The 26,514-nt window shown below is 47.8% G+C and overlaps 1 protein-coding gene across 2 annotated transcripts in view; it reads left to right on the forward strand.

Annotated features, from left to right (window-relative positions):
* The first annotated feature begins 8,283 nt into the window (after positions 1 to 8,283).
* ABCC8 (ATP binding cassette subfamily C member 8) overlaps positions 8,284 to 26,514 on the forward strand; it is a 113,210-nt gene continuing 94,979 nt past the window's right edge. Inside the window, exons 1-2 of one of the 2 annotated variants that reach the window (XM_083164598.1) lie at positions 8,284 to 9,310; positions 21,844 to 21,985. In XM_083164598.1, coding sequence (XP_083020724.1) covers positions 9,163 to 9,310; positions 21,844 to 21,985 — 290 coding nt within the window. In that variant the 5' untranslated portion in view covers positions 8,284 to 9,162. The remainder of the gene's footprint in view (positions 9,311 to 21,843; positions 21,986 to 26,514) is intronic. The other variant, XM_083164597.1, reaches the window with a different exon arrangement.

Genomic DNA, 26,514 nt, shown 5'->3' on the forward strand with positions numbered 1-26,514 from the left:
AGTGAAATTTCCAGGTGTAATGCCCGGTAACTTCACACAGGTTTTTTTCAGGGTTATTCCTGGGAATTACACAGGTGTACACCCCCCCCACACTCCCCGGGTGCCCCTCTGCAATGCTTCAATTGCACATTTGGGCAGAGGCAATCCACTGCAAAATCTGTCGGATCTCTGTACTTGTTTCCTAGCACAGCGCCCATCGCATACCGTATTTAGTGATATGCAATGCGATGCAATATTCAAGTAAAAGTAACAGGAGTGCTTGTACAATGAAATATCGCATAGCATCGAATGGCAGCAAATGGCATGCAATGCGATTTTTAATTGTACAAGCACCCTGATGATGACACCCCCACTATCAACATCAACCCGAAGTGTGACGAGCGGCGGCGATACCCGTTCTCCGACCTTTTCATACCCCCCACTATGCACGTCGGCGTGGAGTTGATTTTAGATATTGTGGCGAGCGCAGTGAGCTTCCGAGCCCGAAGCATGGCGAGCACAGCGAGCCCCGTGAGGGGACGCAGAATACGAGCCTGAAGCATGGCGAGCGGGCGCGGAAAACATGTAAAGTAATAAGTGTCCCCTCGTGGGTCTCGCCACGCTTCGGGCTCAGTGGCTCGCTGCGCTCGCCACACTATCTAAATTCAACTCCACGCCGACGTGGATAGTGGGGGTATAAAAAGGTGCTCGTGGTAAGGCCAGGACCGTAGTGCAAGCACAGCTGCAACCAAGCCCTCCGCATGATGGGCTCCTCCCACAGTCACCGCTTCAGGATATATTGATTTTTCTTTAGATTGTAAGCTCTTGTCACCAGACAATGCTCAGTACGTGTACAGTTAGAATTCCAATATTAATTATATTCCGTTATACTGACAAAACATGTTGTGAATATTAATTAATCACAGACTGAGTCAGATCTCTGTGACCTGACTAATTGAGATAACTTATATAAATCTCTCAGACTCTTGGCTAAAAGTTATGAGGATAAACAGCCGCTGTACTGTGACGGGGGGAGAGTTACAGGACTCCCACCCACAGAGATGGCTATATAATAAACAGCAATATCCTCATCCACGTCATACTCTCTCTCTCTCTCTATATATATACACGCACACAATCATAGTACAAAGGCTGCGCATGATCTACACTCACACACAGTGGCTTAACAATAGCGCCGCAGACCCCCTGACGGTGGGGAGGTGCTGGACAAGTGTGGGTGGCCGGGGATCACGTGACAACCTATTTACATATGACAATATTTATCCATCATATCTTACATGATATATGGATTTTCTTTCTCATTGAACCATGAATTCATGATCAGTATGCAGGCTCCTGCTTCTGTTTGTCCACATATATCAGGGTTGCCGACTTTTTCTGTCTCCTCTCCGGGAGAAGCCCGGAGAGGAGACTTCCAGCTGCAGGTCGGGGGGCGGGGCTTGAGCTTTACATCATTAAGCGTTTTTAGCTCCGCCCCCTCCTCTGAGACCCGCGGATTGACAATTTCAATCCAAAAGGTATGGGGAAGACACCACAATCGGGGGGTGGCGTGGGGGTCCCCCGGAATCCGGGAGGGTTGCCCACCTTTCCGGGGGGCCGGGAGGAGGACCCGATTTTCGGGATCCTCCCGGTAATTCCGGGAGGGTCGGCAACCCTGACATATATTATGATTGGCAGCCACCAGCACTGGTTTTGCCTGTTACATTGACCATTTATAATATGAATTGATCCTGGTCCACCAACCCAAGGCACCCCTGCAAGTGTCCTGAGGCACCCCAGGGTGCCTAGGCACACAGTTTGGGAACCACTGACATAGTATATTAAGAGGAGAGTTAGGGGAAACCCAGCACCTCCGTAACTGCTGGGCACGCCTCCATTTAGTGCTGCCATCAGCTGGGTACGCCCCCCAATAGTTATACGGACAGCTAGACACACCCCTGTTTGTGATGCAGATATATGGGCCTGCCCCCATTGGTGATGCTGACAGGGCACCGCCCCCAATAGTGACACCGGTGAAGCCAGGCTCCTCTCCCAGGCCGGCTGCATCCCCTTAACAGGTTTATTTACCAAGATGGGAGTTCTATTGAAGATGGGACGTTGCCCATAACAACCAGCTTGAATCTACTTCTTATTTATTTAGCACTTTCAAGAAGATAATAGATTCTGATTGGTTTCCCATAGCAACATCCCATCTGCAATAGAATTCCCATCTTACCCCTTAGGGGTAAATGTACTAAAGCTTCTAACAATGAAACAAAAAAAAGTGATGTTGCCCATAGCAACCAAGCAGATTATGTCCATCATTTCTCTATTGCATCCTAGAAAATTACAGAGTCTGATTGGTTGCTATGGGCAACATCACATCTTTTCATTTTTAGAAGCATTAGTAAATATATCCCTTACTGAATCCAGCATGACTGTAATAGAACAAGTACCAATAGACTTGTACCATAGAGGTCCAGGCAGATTTAGGGCTGCACGGGATTGGGACTGAAAATAATCAATGGCCTATTAGGAGAAGTTGGGGTGTGGCCTGTGTGGGTGTGGCTAGTGATGTGTGGGTGTGGTCAATGCCAAGTGATCACAATGTCACCAAACCATAAAAATTGCATCACTTTGAAAGGAAAAATATAAACCAAATTTAAAATGGAGATTGATAAACAGCCAGCCAATCAGCTCCGACCTCCTATGTCACAGGCTGTCAGGCAGGAGCTGATTGGTTGGTTATCACTCTCCATTTTATCACTTTGAAGCTTAGTGCATCTGGCCCCAAGGTATATACTTACGGTACACGGCCCCTGAGGCGACATTGTCTAGGTCGACAGTCACTAGGTCGATCGCTAATTGTTGGCATACCATAAGTCGGCAGTGACAGAAGGTCATTGCAAGCTTAAGGTTGACATGGACATGGTCGACACTCAAAAGGACAACAAGAGGTTTTCATGTTTTTTTTGGTGTAGACTGACTGGGTTCATACTTTACTATCCAAGTGGGCATAAAGTGAGAATATAATAGTGTGCCCAAGGGGACGCGGTACGCTTATACGGTGTCCGTGTCAACATATGTCGACAGACAACAAAAAGCTTTAAAAACTTCTATCACCCTTTTGAGTGTTGACCATGTCCATGCCGACCTTAAGCTTGTGTTCACCTTCTGGCACCTATTAGTGGCGTAGCTACGTTTTGGGCGCACCCCTCCGCCACCGCCCCGCCAAGCACCCCTACCCCCCCCCCCCCCCAATCCCCCACAGCCTTACCTATCGCGCTGGTCCCGGCGGCTCCGTTCTTCTGCTGAGGACCACCACAAAATGGCCGCCCCCATACAGCAGACAGTGCATGTGGCGCCCCCACATGCACAGCGCCCCCCCCCCCCCCCGTGGTGGTGGGGGCTGCGGTGCTATAGTTACGCCGCTGCCACCTATGGTATGTCGACCATTGGTGTTTGACCTAGACATTGCCGACTCACTCACCTACACTGACGCCCCTGGCTATCCGCATCCCGACCACCAGGATTTCCTACCCAACTCCGAGAAACATCTGTTATCTTTCTATAGAACGGATTACCATTACTGTCTGCCCCGGAAAGCCTGGTCCGGAATATTAGGATATTACGTGCATCCACAATAACCCAATGTGCATTTGGATTATTCATTTTAGAGCCGCAATCTGGGATTATTATGTGTCATCGCTCCTACATAACGTATTCTGAAAACAGAAAACTAGGGGCCTTATTCTAGTTCACTCTTTCTGACAAAATCCTTCTTAGATGGACAAAACCATGTACAATGCAGGTGGGGCAGATGTAACATGTGCAGAGAGAATTAGATTTTGGTGGGGTTTTACTTCAAAGTGAGATCCATATTGCAGTGTAAAAATAAAGCAGCCAGTATTTACCCTGCACAGAAACAAAATAACACCCCAAATCTAATTCTCTCTGCACATTTTACATCTGCCCCCCTGCAGTGCAAATGGTTTTGTCCATCTAAGAAGGATTTTGTCAGAAAGAAAGAACTAGAATAAGGCCCTATGTGCGACATATTATACATACAAAGAACAAATCACCTATAAAATCATCGCTACTTGCGTTCAATGTGGACCTGGGAATGTAAAAACTAACAACACAATCACGGATGCAGAAATGATATTATTTGTACAGAGCCATGGACTGAAGCAGCACTTTACACGGAATGTTCAATCATAATAATGGTAATAATAATAATAATGTAACACGCAGGCAGATTACTGCGTCTATGCTGTGCTCTTTGCTCCATTGGAAATAGCTGCAGATTGCTGTTTTCTCTATTTCCCGTTATTAATCTGTGGCGGGTGCAGGGGTCACCGGCTATGAAGGGAATGGTACCACGCACAGTGTACACTATCAGCCGGCATAAACCTCTCTGTGCCGCAGTGCTATCTGTTTGTGAGCTGCCATCTCTTACACTGATGAGAACTAATGAGGTGGAAACAGCTGTGTGCAGGTTGGAATGACTCAGACACAGATTTATCAAAGTTTGGAGAGAGAGATAAAGGGGGAAATTTACTAAAGGAAATTTGTAAAAAATAGGTGTATTTGTATCCAGAAATACACTTATTTTTGACATTTACTATCCCAAAAATACGGCAATTCGTATTGATGTGCTATCAATACGAATACGAATTGCCGTATTTTCGGGATAGTAAATGTCAAAAATAAGTGTATTTCTAAATACAAATACACCTATTTTTTACAAATTTCCTTTAGTAAATTTCCCCCAAAGTGCCGAGAGATAAATCACCAGCCATCGGTCCCTAACTGTCATTTTCACTGTTTTTTTTATTCTGGGAATAGTTCCTTTTATTATTTAGTACATTAGTTATGAATCATCAACACATGACAGGGTCTGAGTTTTACGCACATGGATGGTATGAGAAAGTAAAAACTCATGTCAACTATTGTGATGTTGACAATTTGAACATGTCAGTTTTGACCAAATGAATGTTGACCAGATGGCGTTGACCTATCGATACCATGTCTACACCCTTATGCCCTTGTCTCTTTGATCTCTGTCATCTGTCAAACCCCCCCCCCCCCCCCCATCTCTATCCCCTTACCCTCACTGGGTTAGAGGTTGTGGATGGAACAGGATTTGGGTACAGCTGGGGGTAAATCACTGGGGGGGACGACGACACAGATACAGGTACATCACAATGGGAAATGTAGTACATCAATATCCACCTAGACAATACAGTGCATGACATACTGTAAGTCCACAGAAGAGCCCCCAATGCCACTGTCACTGGCAGCATACCAACATCTACTCCTGTGACTACACCCATAGTAAGATTATGGCCCCCATTTATCATTGATCGCATTTACAATGCGATCTGGGCAGAATATTACTGCCCAGGATCGCATTGTACAAATGCGACCATTTCACCCCCATGTATCATCTTCCAGGGCGCAGGGACAGGGCTCCGAAAGAAGCCGGGGGGTCTGCGCATGCGCGGTTATGCGCTGACCCCCCCCCCCCCCCGCGACCCCGCTGACCGCATGATATGGCTACAACGGGCTATTGCCACATTAGAATGGCGATAGCCCAGGGCTGCCCGATGTTACTACATCGGGCAGCTTCGCATCCCCCATAGAAACCTATGGGGGATGCGGCCGGCAGGGATCCCCAGTCCAGAGCACTCTCACATCACTAGCTTTTCCTCTTATGCAGCAGCAAAACCAAGCAGTTAGAATACGAGCAGGACAATATGCAGTACAGTCCCTCCTGGAATGGGTCATGTTGGGAGCTATACACAATCTAATATATGCCAAGTGGCGTAACTGTAGTCCCGCAGACCCCGCGACGGCGGAGAGGCGCTGAGTAGGTGAGGGCGCTGGGGGTCTGCGGGGCTATTGTTTCGCAGCACTTCCAGTGGGACCTGCTTACCTCCCACCCCGCCCTGCTCGCCGCAATCGCCGGGACCTGGAGATCTACTTTTCTGAGCCGTCCCGGCGCTGCTAGTGTCCTCTTCTGCTCTGCCTTAATGAAAAATGACCTTCACAAAAGGTCCGCCCCCTTACAGCAGACACCTTATGGTCTGCTGTTAGGGGCAGCCATTATTGTGAAGGTCATTTTTCATTAGGAGAATCGTGGTGTTTTATCACCAATGTTGGGAAATGGTGCTGATTATTCAGTGTAACTGTATCTGTCTCTCATTCCTGTTTTTCCCAAAAAAATGTAACAGTGTAATGTGGGCTAGGTGACATGAGGGAGATCGCTAGACTAATGAGGGAGAGAGGGAGATTGTTTCTATTTCAGGGAGTCTCCTGCAGAATACAGGAGGGGAGGTAACGGTGACTAACATCACACGTGTACACCAGAGCTAAAACCTATGTCTTATGACACAGGTTATGTCACTCTCCACCTTACACTGTCTCTGTATGTTCAGATGGATAACTATGGCCCTTATTCAGATCTGATCGCAGTACAAATTTCTTCTCAAATGGACAGAACCATGTGCACTGCAGGTGGGGCAGATGTAACATGTACAGTGAGAGTTAGATTTGTGTGAGTTATGTTTCGGTGCAGGGTAAATACTGACTGCTTTATTTTTACACTGCAATTTAGATTTCAGTTTTAACACACACCACCCAAATCTAACTCTCTCTATACATGTTACATCTGCCCCATCTGCAGTGCATATGGTTTTGCCCATTTTGAGAACAAATTTGTACTGCGATCAGATCTGAATAAGGGTCAATGTACATAGCTTCTCATTGTTGTACTCTGGACATCTCTCTCTGTGCACTCTCAAACCATCAATGATGGATTAGGACCAGTACTCATGGTTGGTGCTCGCCTTATCTCAGGCCAGCACTGCCCTTCAAACCGAACCAGAGACAGTAGTCCATTCCAGTGTCAGTAGGCCAATCCAGTGATAGTAGGCCAATGCAGTGACAGCAGGCAAATCCAGTGACAGTATTCCATTCCAGTGACAGTAGGCCAATCCAGTGACAGTTGGCCAATCCAGTGACAATAGGCCAATACGTTGTTTCTGCTCAACCACCTCAAGATCTTAGTGATCTCCAATGACTTCAGTAGGTCTTGAGGAGCACGGTCAATAGCAATGAATCTCCTCCATGATAACTTGTCCCCTAACACAAGATATCTCCCATGAGCCAGAACCCTCTGCCCAGCAGGAGAGCAGTAGACTATGGGGCCCATTTACCATTGATCGCATTTACAATGCGATCTGGGCGGAATCCGCTGATCCCACCAAGAGTTCCCACCTCAGGGTGGTGATATGAGCCACAGCCAGAGCCGAATTTCCCATTAGGCACGTGAGGCACCGGCCTAGGGGCGGCACATGTTTGGGGGCGGCACTTGGATGCCTCTGATAGTACTGTCAACCCAAAATGTACCAATAACTGCAAAATATCCACTGTACTGTACTATATTCCATCTTAAATAGAGTGTAAATGGATAGGACATGCAGATGCTGCCCCTATAAACTGTCCTACTTAGTAAACATTATTGTTGTGCCTAGGGGCGCGCTCATCCCTAAATCCGCCCCTGGCCACAGCGCCCATAACCCCGGACCAGCAGTGTGTTTAATGGGTGCCGCATTATAGTTGTACAGTATATAACCTGGAAAAAGGTTATTCGGATTATTAGAACATCAATCTGAAGACCAAGGAGACCGCTCTATATAATAATAACCTCTGACATCCTCTGATCATCACGGCTACTGTACAGTACATGCCTGGGGGCTGCATACGAAGGAGATTCTTGTGTGTGTGTGTGTGTGTGTGTGTGTGTGTGTATATATATTTGTGTGTGTTGTGAGGGTGGGATGGAGGTGTCACAATAATTTTTGTAACAAATTCCATAAATTCGGTAGTCACACATGCCAATTGTGGTGGCCAATGCAATGGAGAAATAATGACACAGTGACAGGACATGGGTACTGTACATTTGCTTCTCTAAAAAAAAATAATCGATGGGCTAAATAACATTCCTATCACATCTAAAAGACACTTAGGTGCCATCATTCCCTGACATCTGACATCCAATGTGTCAGTAGATTGCTAGCCCTGGGGACAGAGAACAGGGAAACAATGACCGAGTCAGCTCCTTATTGGCTGGGGGAGGGGATGGGGTTAGAAGCATTATGCCTGATGGACCTATATGCAGCTATATGGTTAATAGATCCCTATTGGGATGTCACGACTTTCTCATTTACATGTCCCTATCCCCGTGCATTGGACATATGTATCATTCCTATAGGAATGTATATATTTCCATTCTGCTGCAGTCCCCCCAGTGGCAGCCGGACCAGGAGAGCTGACTGCACACACAGCAATGATACATATACGGTATACATGATGTATACAGTATACACAGCTCAGTGCCAGCAGGCAGCAGCAGGGAAAGGGTTAATATCCGGGTGGGAGGGGGATCTGCACATCCTCTGTGTGTGACAATGTAGCTGCAGCTCTACTACATCTAGATGGATGCATATACTGAGCAGCATTTAGCTGCGGGGACAGATGGAGGATACAGCTAGGAGCCCACCACCACATCTCCAAGCCAGGGCTGACTGAGGCCGGGGCCATATCATCAGCATCCACCAGCAGCGCAGAGACAGCCCCCAGCCAGCACCCACCTGGGACACCCAACACCCATCTAGAGGGGGAAAGACCCACCTCCCCCATTACCAGCCAGAAGGGCAGAAATACCACCTCTACCGCCAGGAGGAAGGTGAGACCCCCCCCTGCACCCACCCAGGAGGGGAGAGACCCCCTGCACCCACCCAGGAGGGGAGAGACCCCCAGCACTCACCCAGGAGGGGAGAGGACCCCGGCACTTATCCAGAAGGGGAGAGGACCCCGGCACTCATCCAGAAGGGAAGCCACCCCCCAGAAGCGGAGAGACCCCTTCTGTACCCACATAGGAGAGGAGAGAACCCCCAGCACCCACCCTGACACCTGCACTCCCCAGCACCACCGTCCCCTGCTGTCCCTGAGTGATGAGCGGTCCCTGCCGCGTCCCCTCAGCTGCCCCCTGCCCGGTGTCCCCGGCCGGAGCTGTGATGCTGCAGGCAGCAGACCCGTGTGGAGCCCCCTGAGCAGGGATGGGGCCCCCTGCCTGTGCCCGGCTGCACCCCAGGTAGTCTCCCCCCCGGCTGCACCATGGCGCTGGCTTTCTGCGGCAGCGACAACAATTCCTCCGCTTACAACGTGGACAATGGGGTCCTGAACAACGGCTGCTTCGTGGATGCTCTGAACGTGGTGCCCCATGTGTTCCTGCTCTTCATCACCTTCCCCATCCTCTTCATCGGTGAGTACCGGATAGGGCGACCCAACTCCTGCTGCATAGCCAGGGGGGGTCATACTGCAGCCTACTACATATTGCTCTGAATCCCTAGGTCAGACCCTGGTTACACTGCACATTGGGCACTGGATCCCTAGGTCAGACCCTGGTTACACTGCACATTGGGCACTGGATCCCTAGGTCATACACTGATTACACTGCACATTGGTTACTGGATCCCTAGGTCATACCCTGGTTACACTGCACACTATGCACAGGATCCCTAGGTCATACCCTGGTTACACTGCACATTGGGCACTGGATCCCTAGGTCATACCCTGGTTACACTGCACATTGGGCACTGGATCCCTAGGTCATACCCTGGTTACACTGCACATTGGGCACTGGATCCCTAGGTCAGACCCTGGTTACACTGCACATTGGGCACTGGATCCCTAGGTCATACCCTGGTTACACTGCACATTGGGCACTGGATCCCTAGGTCAGACCCTGGTTACACTGCACATTGGGCACTGGATCCCTAGGTCATACCCTGGTTACACTGCACATTGGGCACTGGATCCCTAGGTCATACCCTGGTTACACTGCACATTGGGCACTGGATCCCTAGGTCATACACTGATTACACTGCACATTGGGCACTGGATCCCTAGGTCAGACCCTGGTTACACTGCACACTGGGCACTGGATCCCTAGGTCATACCCTGGTTACACTGCACATTGGGCACTGGATCCCTAGGTCAGACCCTGGTTACACTGCACACTGGGCACTGGATCCCTAGGTCATACCCTGGTTACACTGCACATTGGGCACTGGATCCCTAGGTCATACCCTGGTAACACTGCACACTATGCACAGGATCCCTGGGTCATACCCTGGTTACACTGCACATTGGGCACTGGATCCCTAGGTCAGACCCTGGTTACACTGCACACTGGGCACTGGATCCCTAGGTCATACCCTGGTTACACTGCACATTGGGCACTGGATCCCTAGGTCATACCCTGGTTACACTGCACATTGGGCACTGGATCCCTAGGTCATACCCTGGTTACACTGCACACTGGGCACTGGATCCCTAGGTCATACACTGATTACACTGCACATTGGACACTGGATCCCTAGGTCAGACCCTGGTTACACTGCACACTGGGCACTGGATCCCTAGGTCATACCCTGGTTACACTGCACATTGGGCACTGGATCCCTAGGTCAGACCCTGGTTACACTGCACACTGGGCACTGGATCTCTAGGTCATACCCTGGTTACACTGCACATTGGGCACTGGATCCCTAGGTCATACCCTGGTAACACTGCACACTATGCACAGGATCCCTAGGTCATACCCTGGTTACACTGCACATTGGTTACTGGATCCCTAGGTCATACCCTGGTTACACTGCACACTATGCACAGGATCCCTAGGTCATACCCTGGTTACACTGCACATTGGGCAGTAGATCCCTAGGTCATACACTGATTACACTGCATATTGGGCACTGGATCCCTAGGTCAGACCCTGGTTACACTGCACACTGGGCACTGGATCCCTAGGTCATACCCTGGTTACACTGCACACTGGGCACTGGATCCCTAGGTCATACCCTGGTTACACTGCACATTGGGCACTGGATCCCTAGGTCATACCCTGGTTACACTGCACACTATGCACTGGATCCCTAGGTCATACCCTGGTTACACTGCACACTATGCACTGGATCCCTAGGTCATACCCTGGTTACACTGCACATTGGTTACTGGATCCCTAGGTCATACCCTGGTTACACTGCACATTGGGCAGTGGATCCCTAGGTCATACCCTGGTTACACTGCACATTGGGCACTGGATCCCTAGGTCATACTCTGGTTACACTGCACACTATGCACTGGATCCCTAGGTCAGACCCTGGTTACCCTGCACATGGGCACTGGATCCCTAGGTCAGACCCTGGTTACACTGCACACTATGCACTGGATCTGTAGGTCATACCCTGGTTACACTGCACATTGGGTACTGGATCCCTAGGTCAGATCCTGGTTACACTGTACATTGGGCACTGGATCCCTAGATCAGACCCTGGTTACACTGTACATTGGGCATTGGATACCTAGGTCATACTCTGGTTACACTGCACACTATGCACTGGATCCCTAGGTCATACCCTGGTTACACTGCACATTGGGCACTGGATCCCTAGGTCATACCCTGGTTACACTGCACACTATGCACTGGATCTGTAGGTCATACCCTGGTTACACTGCACATTGGGCACTGGATCCCTAGGTCAGATCCTGGTTACACTGCACATTGGGCACTGGATCCCTAGATCAGACCCTGGTTACACTGTACATTGGGCATTGGATACCTAGGTCATACTCTGGTTACACTGCACACTATGCACTGGATCCCTAGGTCATACTCTGGTTACACTGCACATTGGGCACTGGATCCCTAGGTCAGACCCTGGTTACACTGCACACTATGCACTGGATCTGTAGGTCATACCCTGGTTACACTGCACATTGGGCACTGGATCCCTAGGTCATACCCTGGTTACACTGCACATTGGGCACTGGATCCCTAGGTCATACCCTGGTTACACTGCACATTGGGCACTGGATCACTAGGTCAGACCCTGTTAAACTGCACTGATCCATAGGTTACACTGCAATTGTGCACTGGATCATATACTGGGTCATACACTGGTTATACTGCACATTGTACACTGGCACTGTAGTATCATTATGCATATTGTATGCTGCACACTGGAGGTATGGGATATGCACAGTGTATATAGTGTATAGTGTATATAGGGCTACACACTGCATTGTATACTGTACACACTGGACCTACTGCCAGCATTAATCTGCTAACGTCTGACATTCCAGACAAGGTTCATGCACAGATTTTGTTAAAACTATCCACTGATAACCGGAGCATTCATGGTCCATAGAGCTTGCAATCTATATTGTTACAGGAAAGTAGTACATTAGCATGGGGCTTTGCCTGGAGAGGTACAGGAACCACAGGTTGTAATTTGTGACGGAGCACATGTGCAAGGGGGATCCCCGATGTAGTATTTTGGCCCTCTGACCTTCTGGCCACCTTGTACAGGTGGGAATGTGTGGGAGAAGTCAGGTCCTGCAATGTTATGTGATGTCATCATACGCTCTGTGTGTGGTGTGAGCAGGCCAGCGGCCTCTGTTACCAGTTATACATACTTCTCGCCTGGTCAGACTCCGGAGAGAGGGATTCTCCAGGGATGCGGCACAACGACTTATTCCTGCCATCCAGGGACGTTCTGTGCCCCCCCCCCCCCCCGAGGGTTCCCCTAGAATCCTCCCTGGCAATTGCAGGATTCTCTCAACCAGGCCGAACACATCGCAGGGACGGGACCCTTTTCCTGGTGTAGTTTGTTACACCCTGGCAGAATAATCACATACTGCATTGTGGTTGTGGACGCTAAAATCGCGACCCCAGATGGCATTGAATATCCGACCATTAATAAATAGACACCTATGGGGCTGATTCAATTGTTTCTGTACACGGGTACCACTAGGAGGCGGAAAACAGAGCAATTCAATTGTTGCTCCAGTAGCAGCGGGAGTGATATTTGTTCCTGCAGGTGCGGGAACTAATGTGCGCTACATGTCAGATGTGCAAATAAGGAGTTTTGATGGGTTTACGCAGTTAAACCCTGTCTGCTTGGGCATGACCTGCCCGCTATGCATGGGCAAACAAAAACAACTATTTGGGCATCTAAACAGTTCGGTTTATTCAGAAAAAATGGATGCCCAAAACAATTGAATTGGCCCGTCTATGTTCATTCATTTGACACTTTATCTGTCTCCAAGACTTGATACCCCTCTCCCTTCTTTGTCTGATCAGAATGATGTAGGTTCAGTTTTTTCATGTAATGAGGTATAATTGGCAGACAGTGGGGGGGGGGGGTATAAGGGGGTGCCGGACGGGGTCCCGACAGTTGGGATCCCTACAGTCATTTACCCGATGTCGGGATCCCGACTGTTAAAACACAGACAGACGGGTTCCTGACGGCCACCGGCTATTCACGACCCCCATAGAGGGAGAATAGAATAGGTGGCGATCGTAGTGAGCCACCGTGTCCTCAGCATGGCGAGCGCAGCGTGCCCGCAAGGGGCTTTGTTGCGCTCGCCATGCTGTCTGAGTCCGGCCAGTCGGGATCCCAACGTCGGGCTAATGACTGTCGGGGTCCGACTGTCGGAACCCTATACCACACGCGGGATAAGGGTAAGAAATGTGCAATAAGGGATCTGTGTGCCTAATTAGTACAAGCTGCTTCAGCCTAAAAAAACTTCCGGATATTACTATGTGACCAATGGTCAATATTGCGGTATCCTATTAGTGGCTGTATTTTTACCAGCCAAAACTGACCCACAATGGGGGGGGGGGGTAAACATGGCAGTGGGGTTAAGTCCCATGTGTTATTAGGGAAGAGTATGCTGACATCAGGGATAACAGGATAGCCCTGACCAAACCTATTAGGATATCCCCCATAGTGTGATGGCACAGAGCTAGGCAGTAGAATAACTACTACTCCACCTATAACATCTATGTTATAAAGTGGCATTCCTCCAAGAGGAAGTAGTCATTATGTCGACAGTGACAGTGTTGTGAATGTCGACATGATGTCTACACTGTTAAAATGTTAACAGGCAACTGCATGACAGCTTTAAATTGCCTACATTAGGGTTAGGCTTTGGGTGGATAGGTTAGGGCTAAACTCTAGGGTGGGGGGTACTCAAACTTTTCTTGAGCCATGAAACCTTAGAGAATCAGATTTGTTTTCACAGCACCCGTAGCCCAAATGTTTTTTTTATTGAGAAATTCAGAAAAATGATATTTGAGATGGTTGTCCGGTCTCTGTATAGCTTATTGTACTATACTGGTTGGTAACCGCTGACTTCCCTCCCTCCCTCCACCCTCCCTTTTCTTTTTCTGTATCCTTACCCTTCCATGAAAACGAAATTACATTTTTAAATAAAATTGTATTGATGGAAGATAAATTCAGAGAAAATATAAAATTAAGTAAATTGTGCTTAGAAGTCATCCAAGGATTCGCTTGTGGTTCTCCACCTATGTTGGGATTGGAAGCCACAAGCACTGGTTTTGCCCATTATATGGACCATAAAAAAGTTGAGTTGGTGTCGGACTTTCAACCTGTATGGGCCCCTTTAGTTCGGGGTTTTATGCAAATGCTGTTACAAACTCCTCCCCTTATGTGCATCTCCCTTATGTGCATCTGTGTGGACAAAAACTCCCTCCGCGTGTACATAATACTTGCACCAAATGGGTTTTCAGAACTTTTTGCACATAACCTCAGGATCATGCACAATCGTGCTCTATGGGGTTTTTATTAATGACATCACAGCATATCATACTCACCATTTTATTAGTATGGGCCCTCACTAGTTAGTTGCCCTGGGGCCAATAGCTTCCCTACCTTTAATGACAGTAGGAGTCGGCATGAATCTTGTCACTGAGGAGTCGGCACTTTAGTGACAGCACTCAAAAGGTGACACCCAGGTGTGGCCAGTTGGGCAGATAGTTAATCTCCCGGACACAGATATAGTGACTCTGACCTACAGTCCAGCATATAACCGGCAGCCCCTCGTACAGATTAGATCACATTACTCTGATGCAGTGACTCTGACCTACAGTCCAGCATATAACCGGCAGCCCCTCGTACAGATTAGATCACATTACTCTGATGCAGTGACTCTGACGTACAGTCCAGCATAAAACCGGCAGCCCCTCATACAGATTAGATTACATTACTCTGATGCAGTGACTCTGACCTACAGTCCAGCATAAAACCGGCAGCCCCTCATACAGATTAGATCACATTACTCTGATGCAGTGACTCTGACCTACAGTCCAGCATAAAACCGGCAGCCCATTGTACAGATTAGATCACATTACTCTGATGCAGTGGCCTTGACCTACTGTACAGTCCAGCATAAAAACAGAGCCCCTCATACAGATTAGATCACCTTACTCTGATGCAGTGGCCTTGACCTACTGTACAGTCCAGCATAAAAACAGAGCCCCTCATACAGATTAGATCTCATTACTCTGATGCAGTGACCTTGACCTACTGTACAGTGCAGCATAGAACCTGCAGCCCCTTGTACAGATTAGATCACATTACTCTGAAGCAGTGACTCTGACCTACAGTCCAGCATAAAACCGGCAGCCCATTGTACAGATTAGATCACATTACTCTGATGCAGTGGCCTTGACCTACTGTACAGTCCAGCATAAAAACTGAGCCCCTCATACAGATTAGATCACATTACTCTGATGCAGTGACTCTGGCCTACAGTCCACCATATAAGCGGCAGCCCCTCTTACAGATTAGATCACATTACTCTGATGCAGTGGCCTTGACCTACTGTACAGTTCAGCATAGAAACGGAGCCCCTCATACAGATTAGATCACATTACTCTGATGCAGTGACTCTGACTTACAGTCCAGTATAAAACCGGCAGCCCCTCGTACAGATTAGATCACATTACTCTGATGCAGTGACTCTGACCTACAGTCCAGCATAAAACCGGCAGCCCCTCGTACAGATTAGATCACATTACTCTGATGCAGTGACTCTGACCTACAGTCCAGCATAGAACCGGCAGCCCCTCGTACAGATTAGATCACATTACTCTGATGCAGTGACTCTGACCTACAGTCCAACATAGAACAGGCAGCCCCTAGTACAGATTAGATCACATTACTCTGATGCAGTGACTCTGACCTACAATCCAGCATAGAACCGGCAGCCCCTCGTACAGATTACATCACATTACTCTGATGCATTGACTCTGACCTACAGTCCAGCATAGAACTGTCAGCCCCTCGTACAGATTAGATCACATTAGTATGATGCAGTGACCCCGACCTACTGCAAAGTCCAGCAAAGAACCGGCAGCCCCTCGTACAGATTAGATCACATTACTCTGATGCAGTGACTCTGACCTACAGTCCCGCATAAAACCGTCAGCCCCTCGTACAGATTAGATCACATTACTCTGATGCAGTGACCTTGACCTACTGTACAGTGCAGCATAGAACCTGCAGCCCCTCATACAGATTAGATCATATTACTCTGATGCAGTGACTCTGACCTACAGTCCAGCATAAAACCGGCAGCCCATTGTACAGATTAGATCACATTACTCTGATGCAGTGACTCTGACCTACAGTCCACCATATAAGCGGCAGACCCTCATACAGATTAGATCACGTGACTCTGACCTACAGTCCACCATAGAACCTGCAGCCCCTCGTACAGATTGGATCACATAACTCTGATGCAGTGACTCTGACCTACAGTCCAGCATAGAACCGGCAGCCCCTCGTACAGATTACATCACACTCTGATGCATTGACTCTGACCTACAGTCCAGCATAGAACCGTCAACCCCTCGTACAGATTACATCACATTAGTCTGATGCAGTGACCCCGACCTACTGTATAGTGCAGCATAGAACCTGCAGACCCTCGTACAGATTAGATCACATTACTCTGATGCAGTGACTCTGACCTACAGTCCAGCATAGAACCGGCAGCCCCTCGTACAGATTAGATCACATTACTCTGATGCAGTGACCCCAACCTACTGTACAGTCCAGTATAGAACCGGCAGCCCCTATTACAGATTAGATCACATTACTGTGATGCAGTGACTCTGGCCTACAGTCCAGCATAGAACCGGCAGCCCCTCGTACAGATTACATCACATTACTCTGATGCAGTGACTCTGACCTACAATCCAGCATAGAACCGTCAGCCCCTCGTACAGATTAGATCACATTACTCGGAAGCAGTGCATGAGCGCAGCCTAACTTTATGCCCATTCCCCAAGCTCTGTCTTATACCATATAACAGACACTGGGCAGACGCATCCAATTTCCTGTAATTTATTACTTCTAGATTTCCATTAGATGGTCTCTAAATCACAGGAATTGTGCGTATTACACATTGTATACTTATTACACTACGGAATGTGTCCACAGAGTCACACGATATACGATCACATAATATCTGTGTATGTGTCACACCGGTTTATTACTAATCTTTATTTATTATGACTTCACAAAGCACTTTTCAGAGCTTATTTATTATTTCCTTCACTCCCTGGTGCCAAGGAGCCTACAGACGAAGGGGCCCATTTACTATTGAATAATTCCCTGAAAAGACCCGTTTTGAGGAATTAGCCGCAAATATTAAGTATCAGGAGGGACCACAGCAGGAATCTCTGATCCCTACTGCAATCCCTCACAGCTGCATCGCCTATAGGTTGCTATAGGGGATGGGATGCTGCCCGATGTAGCAATATTGGGCAGCATCGCATCAGGTCGTGGGGCTACTGCCATTCTGAGATGGTGGTAGCCCATTGTAGACTATGGGCTACAGATCGTGCTGGTCAGCCGGGGGTCGGCGCTAACCACCCACGCATGCGCAGACCCCCGGCTGAGTGCATCACAGGGTCAGGCTCCTTGCATGTGCCAGGACATACATCCCCGCAATAGGATCGCATATTATAATGCGATCCTGGGCAGTAAAATTCTGCCCAGAATGCATTGTATATGCGATCTTTGTTAAATGGTCCCCATGGGGCGGGATGTACTAAGTGGACAGCGTGCTTAGGCTTCCCAGTGTGAGAGGAGGATGAGGTGTGGTCCGGTGGTGAGGGGCGGCAATGTATTTTAATACATCCCACCCATGATATGATAAATGGTGCTCCAGGCATTCAGCTCCCAACTGTCAAGTGTTCAGCTCTTATCATACTTTGGAAAAATGACAGTTGGGATGTGATTGGCTGAAGCACCATTTATCACATACAACCCGTTTTGTCATTCACAGTGAGTTTCATCATTTTTTGATAGATGGGCTGCTAAGTTTTAAAATTCCAAAGAAGCTCTATGTACAGGAGGCAAAAGCCAGGGGACCGTACAATGGTGTAACCTGCTACAATTGCTTAGAACATAAAAGCACAGGCGGAGAGGTTGGGTTTCTTCTATCACCATATAGTATGTCCTGAAGTCATCTTATGTCGGGGATGGAACGCAGGATACAACCTGAACACCTTGCCTTGTAAATAAATGCCCCTTTAAAAAAAAAAAATTCAGCCGGTATCCCACTTGGGGGGTTATTCTAGTCCATTCTTTCTGACAAAATCCTTCTTAGATGGACAAAACCATGTGCACTGCGGGTGGGGCAGATGTAACTTGTGCAGAGAGAATTAGATTTGGGTGGGGTTTTTCTTCAAAGTGAGATCTATATTGAAGTGTAAAATCATGCAGTCAGTATTTTCCCTGCACAGAAACAAAATAACTCACCCAAATCTAATTCTCTCTGCACATGTTACATCTGCCCCCCTGCAGTGCACATGGTTTTGTCCATCTAAGAAGGATTTTGTCAGAAAGAATGAACTAGAATAAACCCCCAAACTCGGAGGCTAGTATATCTGACCAATAGTCATCCTTGTAATTGTTAGTCAATTTAACACATTTACCCCTCAGGTGTTCCACATATAATAACACCAATCTGCTGCATGTACATGTTACCTAGGAGACTGCAAGTCAGCCTAACAAGTTCTGCTTCTAAAATGCCCCTCTGGGATTCCAGGCAGGAAAGCGGCTCTGTAATAAGCAGTATGTGTCTTCTCTAAAACTTCCATCTTTTACGGAAGTATAATACATAACTTATTTTAGGGAGATTTGTTGTACACAGGTGTGGACAGATATTCTCTCTTTTTTTTTTTTTGTTTAATAAAAGTCTTTTGAGGAGCGGAGAGTCGGCATCGTAGTAAATGGTGGGTAACGTCACCATAATGCTTTGTCCCAGGGGCCAGCTGCCAGCTGTGATAATGCCCCTCGGGGAAGATGTGGACTCCGGGTAGTCATTTTCTGGGGTTAAAATAAAGCCAATGTTGAATAACTCCCACATTCCGGAGGTGATAATGACAGGTGGGGGTGTAGAAACGCCTCTGGTTACCATGGAAACACTTTATTTAGAAGTTCAGAAATGTAATTGACAATGTTTCGTATTACAGCGAAGTCCCTGATCCTATATAATTATGTCACATAAGAATGCGGGATAATGCCAGCCGGGCTAACGAGAAATTCTGTAATTATTTATAACTTAATTCTGCTTGATGAAAACAGGGAGGGAAATAATTGCAGGAAGCTGCAGGCGTCATTTTCCTGTCATCCATCCCGCAGTAACTGCAGCCTCATCTGCTTGTCCTGTGTCCCCCACTAGCAGTCAAAAGGTCAACACAAGCGATATGTCGACATATCACCATACACGTGGCCTTGCCATGCAAGGAGGCGCTGTACACTAATTTCGGGTCCACGTACTCAGGTGTCGCCAGTAATACCAAAAAATGGTGAAAAACTTGTCAACCTTTTCATGTGGCAGACATTTTGCAAGTCTACCTTTTTTTTTATTAATGTCGACATTGTGCGTTTCAGTTTTGACACCTGACCCCTAATTTGTGAAGCTCCACTACCGCAGCGCTTAGCACACTTTATTGTTCCCGGTCTACTTAAAAGTATGAAAAGTAAAACAACAACAACAACAAAAAATAGAAAAAAACAGTTGTGAACAACTCATGTCAACATTTTGACGTGTCGGTCATTGCCATGTCCACCTTTTGCCAATGTTGACCTTTTGTGTGTCAACCTTTTGGCAATGACCTTTTGACTGTGCACCTGTCATCCGGATTCGGTTGGAAAATGGGGGCTCAGGAACAGGTGGGGGCTGAATTTGCATATCTATTGTGTTACTCATAAACACAACAGGCCATTAGGCGTTCCGGATGAGCACTAATTAAATCACTTATTTATCTCAGAGAAGAGCTGTACAGATAATATTCCCCATAATATGGAATAAAATATTTATGTGCCTACAATTAATCTGGGGCGCAGAGCGTTCATGAGATTAATGTCCTCTCAGGGGGGAAATAGTTTTAAAATCTCATCTGTGTACAAAATACAGCTTACACATCTGCCAGTAAGACGCCATGTTCCCAGGGATCCGAAGACATTATTACCCTGCACTCACGTCATACTTGCCTACCTGACCCTCTCCATGAGGGAGAAAATGCTCTGTTCCTGGACTTCCCTGGTAATGTATGATTACCAGCACCTGTGGGGAGGTAGGTAACTGATAAGAAAGGTGTCACCACAGGTGCTGGCAATCATACATGACCAGGGAAGCCCAGGAACAGAGCATTGTGTCCTCCTGGAGAGGGGCATGCTGGGAGATATGTATAATGTATGATTGCCAGCACCTGTGGGGAGCCAGGTAACTGATAAGAAAGGTGTCACCACAGGTGCTGGCAATCATACATGACCAGGGAAGCCCAGGAACAGAGCACTGTGTCCTCCTGGAGAGGGGCATGCTGGGAGGTATAGATAATGTATGATTGCCAGCACCTGTGGGGAGCTAGGTAACTGATAAGAAAGGTGTCACCACAGGTGCTGGCAATCATACATTACCAGGGAAGCCCAGGAACAGAGCATTGTATCCTCCTGGAGAGGGGCATGCTGGGAGGTATGGATAATGTAGGATTGCCAGCACCTGTGGGGAGCTGGGTAACTGATAAGAAAGGTGTCACCACAGGTGATGGCAATCCTACATTACCAGGGAAGCCCAGGTCTGCATTTTCTCCCGCATGGAGAGTGTCAGGTAGGCAAGTATGACTTACGTCTGACCTCTGTTGTCTCTAGTATAGTCTGGGATGGAAAGAAGCCATGTTCCCAGAGATCCTGTAGACATGATTTATCACCCAGGAATCAGGTCTGGCCCATTGGTGTGTCTCTAGTACAGGTAGGGGCCATGTTCCTGGAGACATTTATGTTGTTGTTCACCACTTAGGTCTGACCTCTGGTGTTTCTAGTATAGGCTGGGATAGTAAGCAGCCATGTTCCCAGAGATCCTGGAGACATTATTTTTTTTACCCAGGCGTCAGGTCTGGCCCTTTGATGTCTCTAGTACAGGTAGGGGCCATCTTCCCAGAGATCCTGGAGACATTTATTTTATTACCCAGCACTCAGGTCAGGCCTTCTGGTGTCTCTGTTATAGGCTGGGATGGTAAGAAGCCATGTTCCCATGGATCCTGGAGACATTTCTGTTATTACCCAGCACTCTCGTCTGACCTCTGTTGTCTCTAGTATAGTCTGTGATCGTAAGAAGCCATGTTCCCAGAGATCCTGGAGACCATGTTCCCAGAGATCCTGGAGACATTTATGTTATTGTCCACCACTCAGGTCTGACCTCTGGTGTTTCTTATATAGGCTGGGATAGTAAGCAGCCATGTTCCCAGAGATTGTGGAGACATTTATTTTATTACCCAGCACTCAGGTAAGACCTTCTGGTGTCTCTGTTATAAGCTGGGGCGGTAAGGAGCCATCTTTCCAGAGATTCCGGAGACGTTTCTGTTATTACCCAGCACCCATGTCTGATCCTTTACCCTCTCTTTTGCAGGATGGGGCAGCCAGAGCTCCAAGGTCCACATTCACCACAGTACCTGGCTGCACTTCCCAGGGCACAACCTGCGTTGGATCTTGACGTTCATCCTCCTCTTTGTCTTGGTGTGTGAGATCGCAGAGGGCATTGTGTCCGATGGGTGAGTCATTCCCAGATAGCTGGGGCTATTTTTACTGGTAGTAACATGTGCTGCTGTTTATCATCCGGAACATTCCAGTCTCCCACTGCACGTGACCCACCCATCGTGTCAGAAAATTCCATGCACGCTGCCAATTGTGTCCCCCGTGTGGACACGGGCAGTGACATCTTACAGTTTCCCAGCTGTTATACAAACATCAGGTTCAAGCAGAGTCCGGGGTCCGTTTTCCCGCTGTGCGGTGGGAAGAGCAGCTGCCTTGTTGTTCATGGAATATTACTATGAACGTACAAGTTACCGCGCAAGATCCAGAAAAATGTACGCTAGGGTAGTCGCAGCTGTGATCCCACGCGCAGCGGATATGGGAAAAACAGGCGCAAAGATCTTTAGTGAGATGCTCACCGGCAAGAAACTGCGTACAAATTCCCTTTGTGTGCACAGATTCACAATAGGCCATACCTCCCAACACGACCCTCTCCAGGATGGACACATTGCTCTGTTTCTGGACTTTTAATGTATGATTGCCATCACCTGTTTTAAACAGGTTAATTGATAAGAAAGGTGCATCTGCACAGGTGATGGTAATCATACATTAGGAGGGAAGTCCAGAAACAGAGCATTGTATCCTGGAGAGGGTCACGTTGGGAGGTATGGTAGAGGCACCCGTGTTTTTTCCTCCCCCAAATACTCGTGAACCGTCAATCACATTGCAAATTAATCGTCACTTCCAGAGACAACACAGTCCCTTGTCACGTGTGCAGTCAGTCCTATTGGCTGTACTCCACCACCAGACACTCACTGAGGGGTAGATATATGAAGCATTGATCATGGAGGAGGGGATGCAGTTAAAATCCCGGCGGTCGGGATCCCGGCGTTCAGAATCCCGACGCCGGAATCCCGACCGCCGAAATCCCGACACATTCTCCCTCCGTGGGTGTCCACGACACCCCTGGAGGGAGAATAAATTAGTGTGCCGAGCGTAGCAAGGCACCGGGCCCGCTGCGTGACGAGCGCAGCGAGCCCGCAAGGGGGGGGGCGATCCACGTCCCCCCCTTGTCGGGTTTTCGGCTGTCGGGATTCCGGCGTCGGGATTCTGAACGCCGGGATCCCGACCGCCGGGATTCAATACTGAATCCGGGAGGAGAAGTGATATAGTGACTGGTACTTTATCACCGGCCAATCAGCTACTAACTCTCCCTTTTTAAACCCAGTCTGCAACTTAACAGTCAGGAGCTGATTGGCCAGTGATAAAGTACCAGGCACTTTACCACTTCTCCTCCCTCATCACTGCATCATACATCTACCCCTGAGTTCGCTCTGGTTTTAAGAGGGTAGCTGCTACCACCCGGAACCACTTTACTTCAGTGGACAATGATCTGCTGGTGGCGCTGGCAAGATCCTCCTGGCCGTATACTTTGGATTAGCATGCAGGGCAGCAGGCAAAGCGTTTACTGATTAAGCAGGGGTAGACTTGTCCTCTAGAGTGACCTCGACAGTCCTTGTTTTCCAGGCCAAGTGTGCATCTGTAGAATGTGTCTGTTAGGAATGAATGCAGCACACGTTTCAATATGTGACATTTAGCAGGTGGTCTGAGAAACATCACAGTGAGTGCACCAGCTAGGTGTTCTGGGAAATGTGACATTTAGTAATAACTGCACCTGTGCACCAGCTAGGTGTTCCGGGAAATGTGACATTTAGTAATAACTGCACCTGTGCACCAGCTAGGTGTTCCGGGAAATGTGACATTTAGTAATAACTGCACCTGTGCACCAGCTAGGTGTTCCGGGAAATGTGACATTTAGTAATAACTGCACCTGTGCACCAGCTAGGTGTTCCGGGAAATGTGACATTTAGTAATAACTGCACCTGTGCACCAGCTAGGTGTTCCGGGAAATGTGACATTTAGTAATGGGCCCCATACATCAGCAATCACAATTTATGGATTTTCAGATATAGGGATATTTTGGCCAGATAAATGGATTTTACAATCTATCTGACTTTGCCCACACATTACAGATTTATTTCAGTGATCGGCAGATTTTTCCATCTAAAGATTGCATCTTCATATCTGGAAATTGCCCAATCGATTGCTGTTCATAATGTAAATAGATGAAGAAGACGAATTGGGAATGCCCACACATATAAAAAAAGATCTGCAGATAATACCAGATTATTAAACCTGATTAAGCAATCGATTGGCGATTTTGATTGGGATTGCCAAAAGGGGGAGCCCACACATCTAAAATTAATTGTGGCAATCATCTCCATATCTGAAAATTGTCACAATTAATTGCTGATGTATGGGGCCCTTTAATCTGTAATGTGTGGGCAAAGTCAGATAGATTGTAAAATCCATTTTCCATCCAAAATATCCCTATATCTGAAAATCCATAAATTGTGATTGCTGATGTATGGGGCCCATAAGTCAGCAGGAGATGGTTTTGGCTGTCTGTAGCTGAAGTAAAGGGCCCCATACATCAGCAATCACAATTTATGGATTTCCAGAACCAGGGATATTTTGGCCAGATAAATGGATTTTACAATCTATCTGACTTTGCCCACACATTACAGATTTATTTCAGTGATCGGCAGATTTTTCCATCTAAAGATTGCATCTTCATATCTGGAAATTGCCCAATCGATTGCTATTCATAATGTAAATAGATGAAGAAGACGAATTGGGAATGCCCACACATATAAAAAAGATCTGCAGATAATACCAGATTATTAAACATGTTTAAAAACCTGATTAAGTAATCGATTGGCGATTTTGATTGGGATTGCCAAAAGGGGGAGCCCACACATCTAAAATTAATTGTGGCAATCATCTCCATATCTGAAAATTGTCACAATTAATTGCTGATGTATGGGGCCCTTAATAACTGCACCTGTGCACCAGCTAGGTGTTCCGGGAAATGTGACATTTAGTAATAACTGCACCTGTGCACCAGCTAGGTGTTCCGGGAAATGTGACATTTAGTAATAACTGCACCTGTGCACCAGCTAGGTGTTCCGGGAAATGTGACATTTAGTAATAACTGCACCTGTGCACCAGCTAGGTGGTCTGGAAAACTTGACCTGTTAGCAGGGTCAGACTGGTCCACAGGGTCAAAGGGAAAACCCCTTGTGGGACTCACAGCAGCCTCTAGTGGTCAGCATCCAGACTGCACGTGAACTATACATACAGTATGTTACCTCATATTACACAGGACTATGGTGTATTCTCTACAATGCATTCCTGTTGTTGATATGGACATTATCATGCAAACACTAGCAGTATTTAGACAAACCTCTGTGGTGACTGGCCACACCCCCTCTGGAGACTGGCCACACCCTCAAACATAGGCCCCAATCACGGCATCCCCCGGTGGCCCCCTCATGCCCTAGTCCAGGGGTGGCCAAACCGGTCCTCGAGATCTACCAACGGTCCATGTTTTCCAGGTTACCTAGCTGGTGCACAGCTGTAGTCATTACTAACTGTCACATTCCCCAGATCACCTAGGTGGTGCACAGGTGTAGTCATTACTAACTGTCACATTCCCCAGATCACCTAGGTGGTGCACAGCTGTAGTCATTACTAACTGTCACATTCCCCAGGTCACCTAGCTGGTGCACAGCTGTAGTCATTACTAACTGTCACATTCCCCAGGTCACCTAGCTGGTGCACAGCTGTAGTCATTACTAACTGTCACGTTTTAAAACTTGCTGCATTCATTCCTACTATAGATCTACAGGTTGCCTGGAAAACATGCACCATTGGTAGATCTTGAGGACAGGTTTGGCCACCCCTGCCCTAGTCCAACACGGGCTATAAGCAGTAGGACTGGGTTTATTACCCCTATATTAGAGCAAAGCGTCACACTCTGTCCTCAAAACATGGGAACAGTCCAGGTTTTAAGGTTATTCAGGCTTGATCACAGATAGTTAAATTAAAGGGACGGTACTTGTTTACTAGAACGGCCACAATCGTTAGTAATCGTGTACCTTAAGTTAAGGTACACGACTAAAGCGATGGACCCGATTTCCTTTGAAATTAGGTCCATTTTGCTGGCAAAGGCAAAATCACGTTGACACTAACATGGCACGCGACGCGACCAACGCGATCAACACGATTTTGCCATAGGGTTCAATGTTAAAATATTTTTAACATTGTAATCGCGTTGATCGCGTCGGTCTTGTGCCATTGTAATGGCACAAGATGTGATGGACGCGATTAACAACATTTTACATAGCAAACAATGGGAAATGGCCCAAAATGGGCCATTTCCCATTGTATATACCCCCTCATGGCTATTAATGAATGCCCCCCCATTGTGAACGGCACCCCCCGATTAACGCCAACCCAAAGCGTGGCGAGCGAAGCGAGCCCGCGAGGGGTGGCGGTACGCGTCCTCCGACCTTTTCATACCCCCACTATCCACGTCGGTGTGGAGTTGAGAATATAAAGTGTGGCGAGTGCAGCGAGCCTCCGAGCCCGAAGCGTGGCGAGCGCAGCGAGGGGACGTGGATACCTGTGAAGTTATGCACGGCCC

This window comes from Crinia signifera, chromosome 11, assembly GCF_055691185.1.
Source record: "Crinia signifera chromosome 11, ASM5569118v1, whole genome shotgun sequence".
NCBI lineage: Eukaryota > Metazoa > Chordata > Amphibia > Anura > Myobatrachidae > Crinia > Crinia signifera.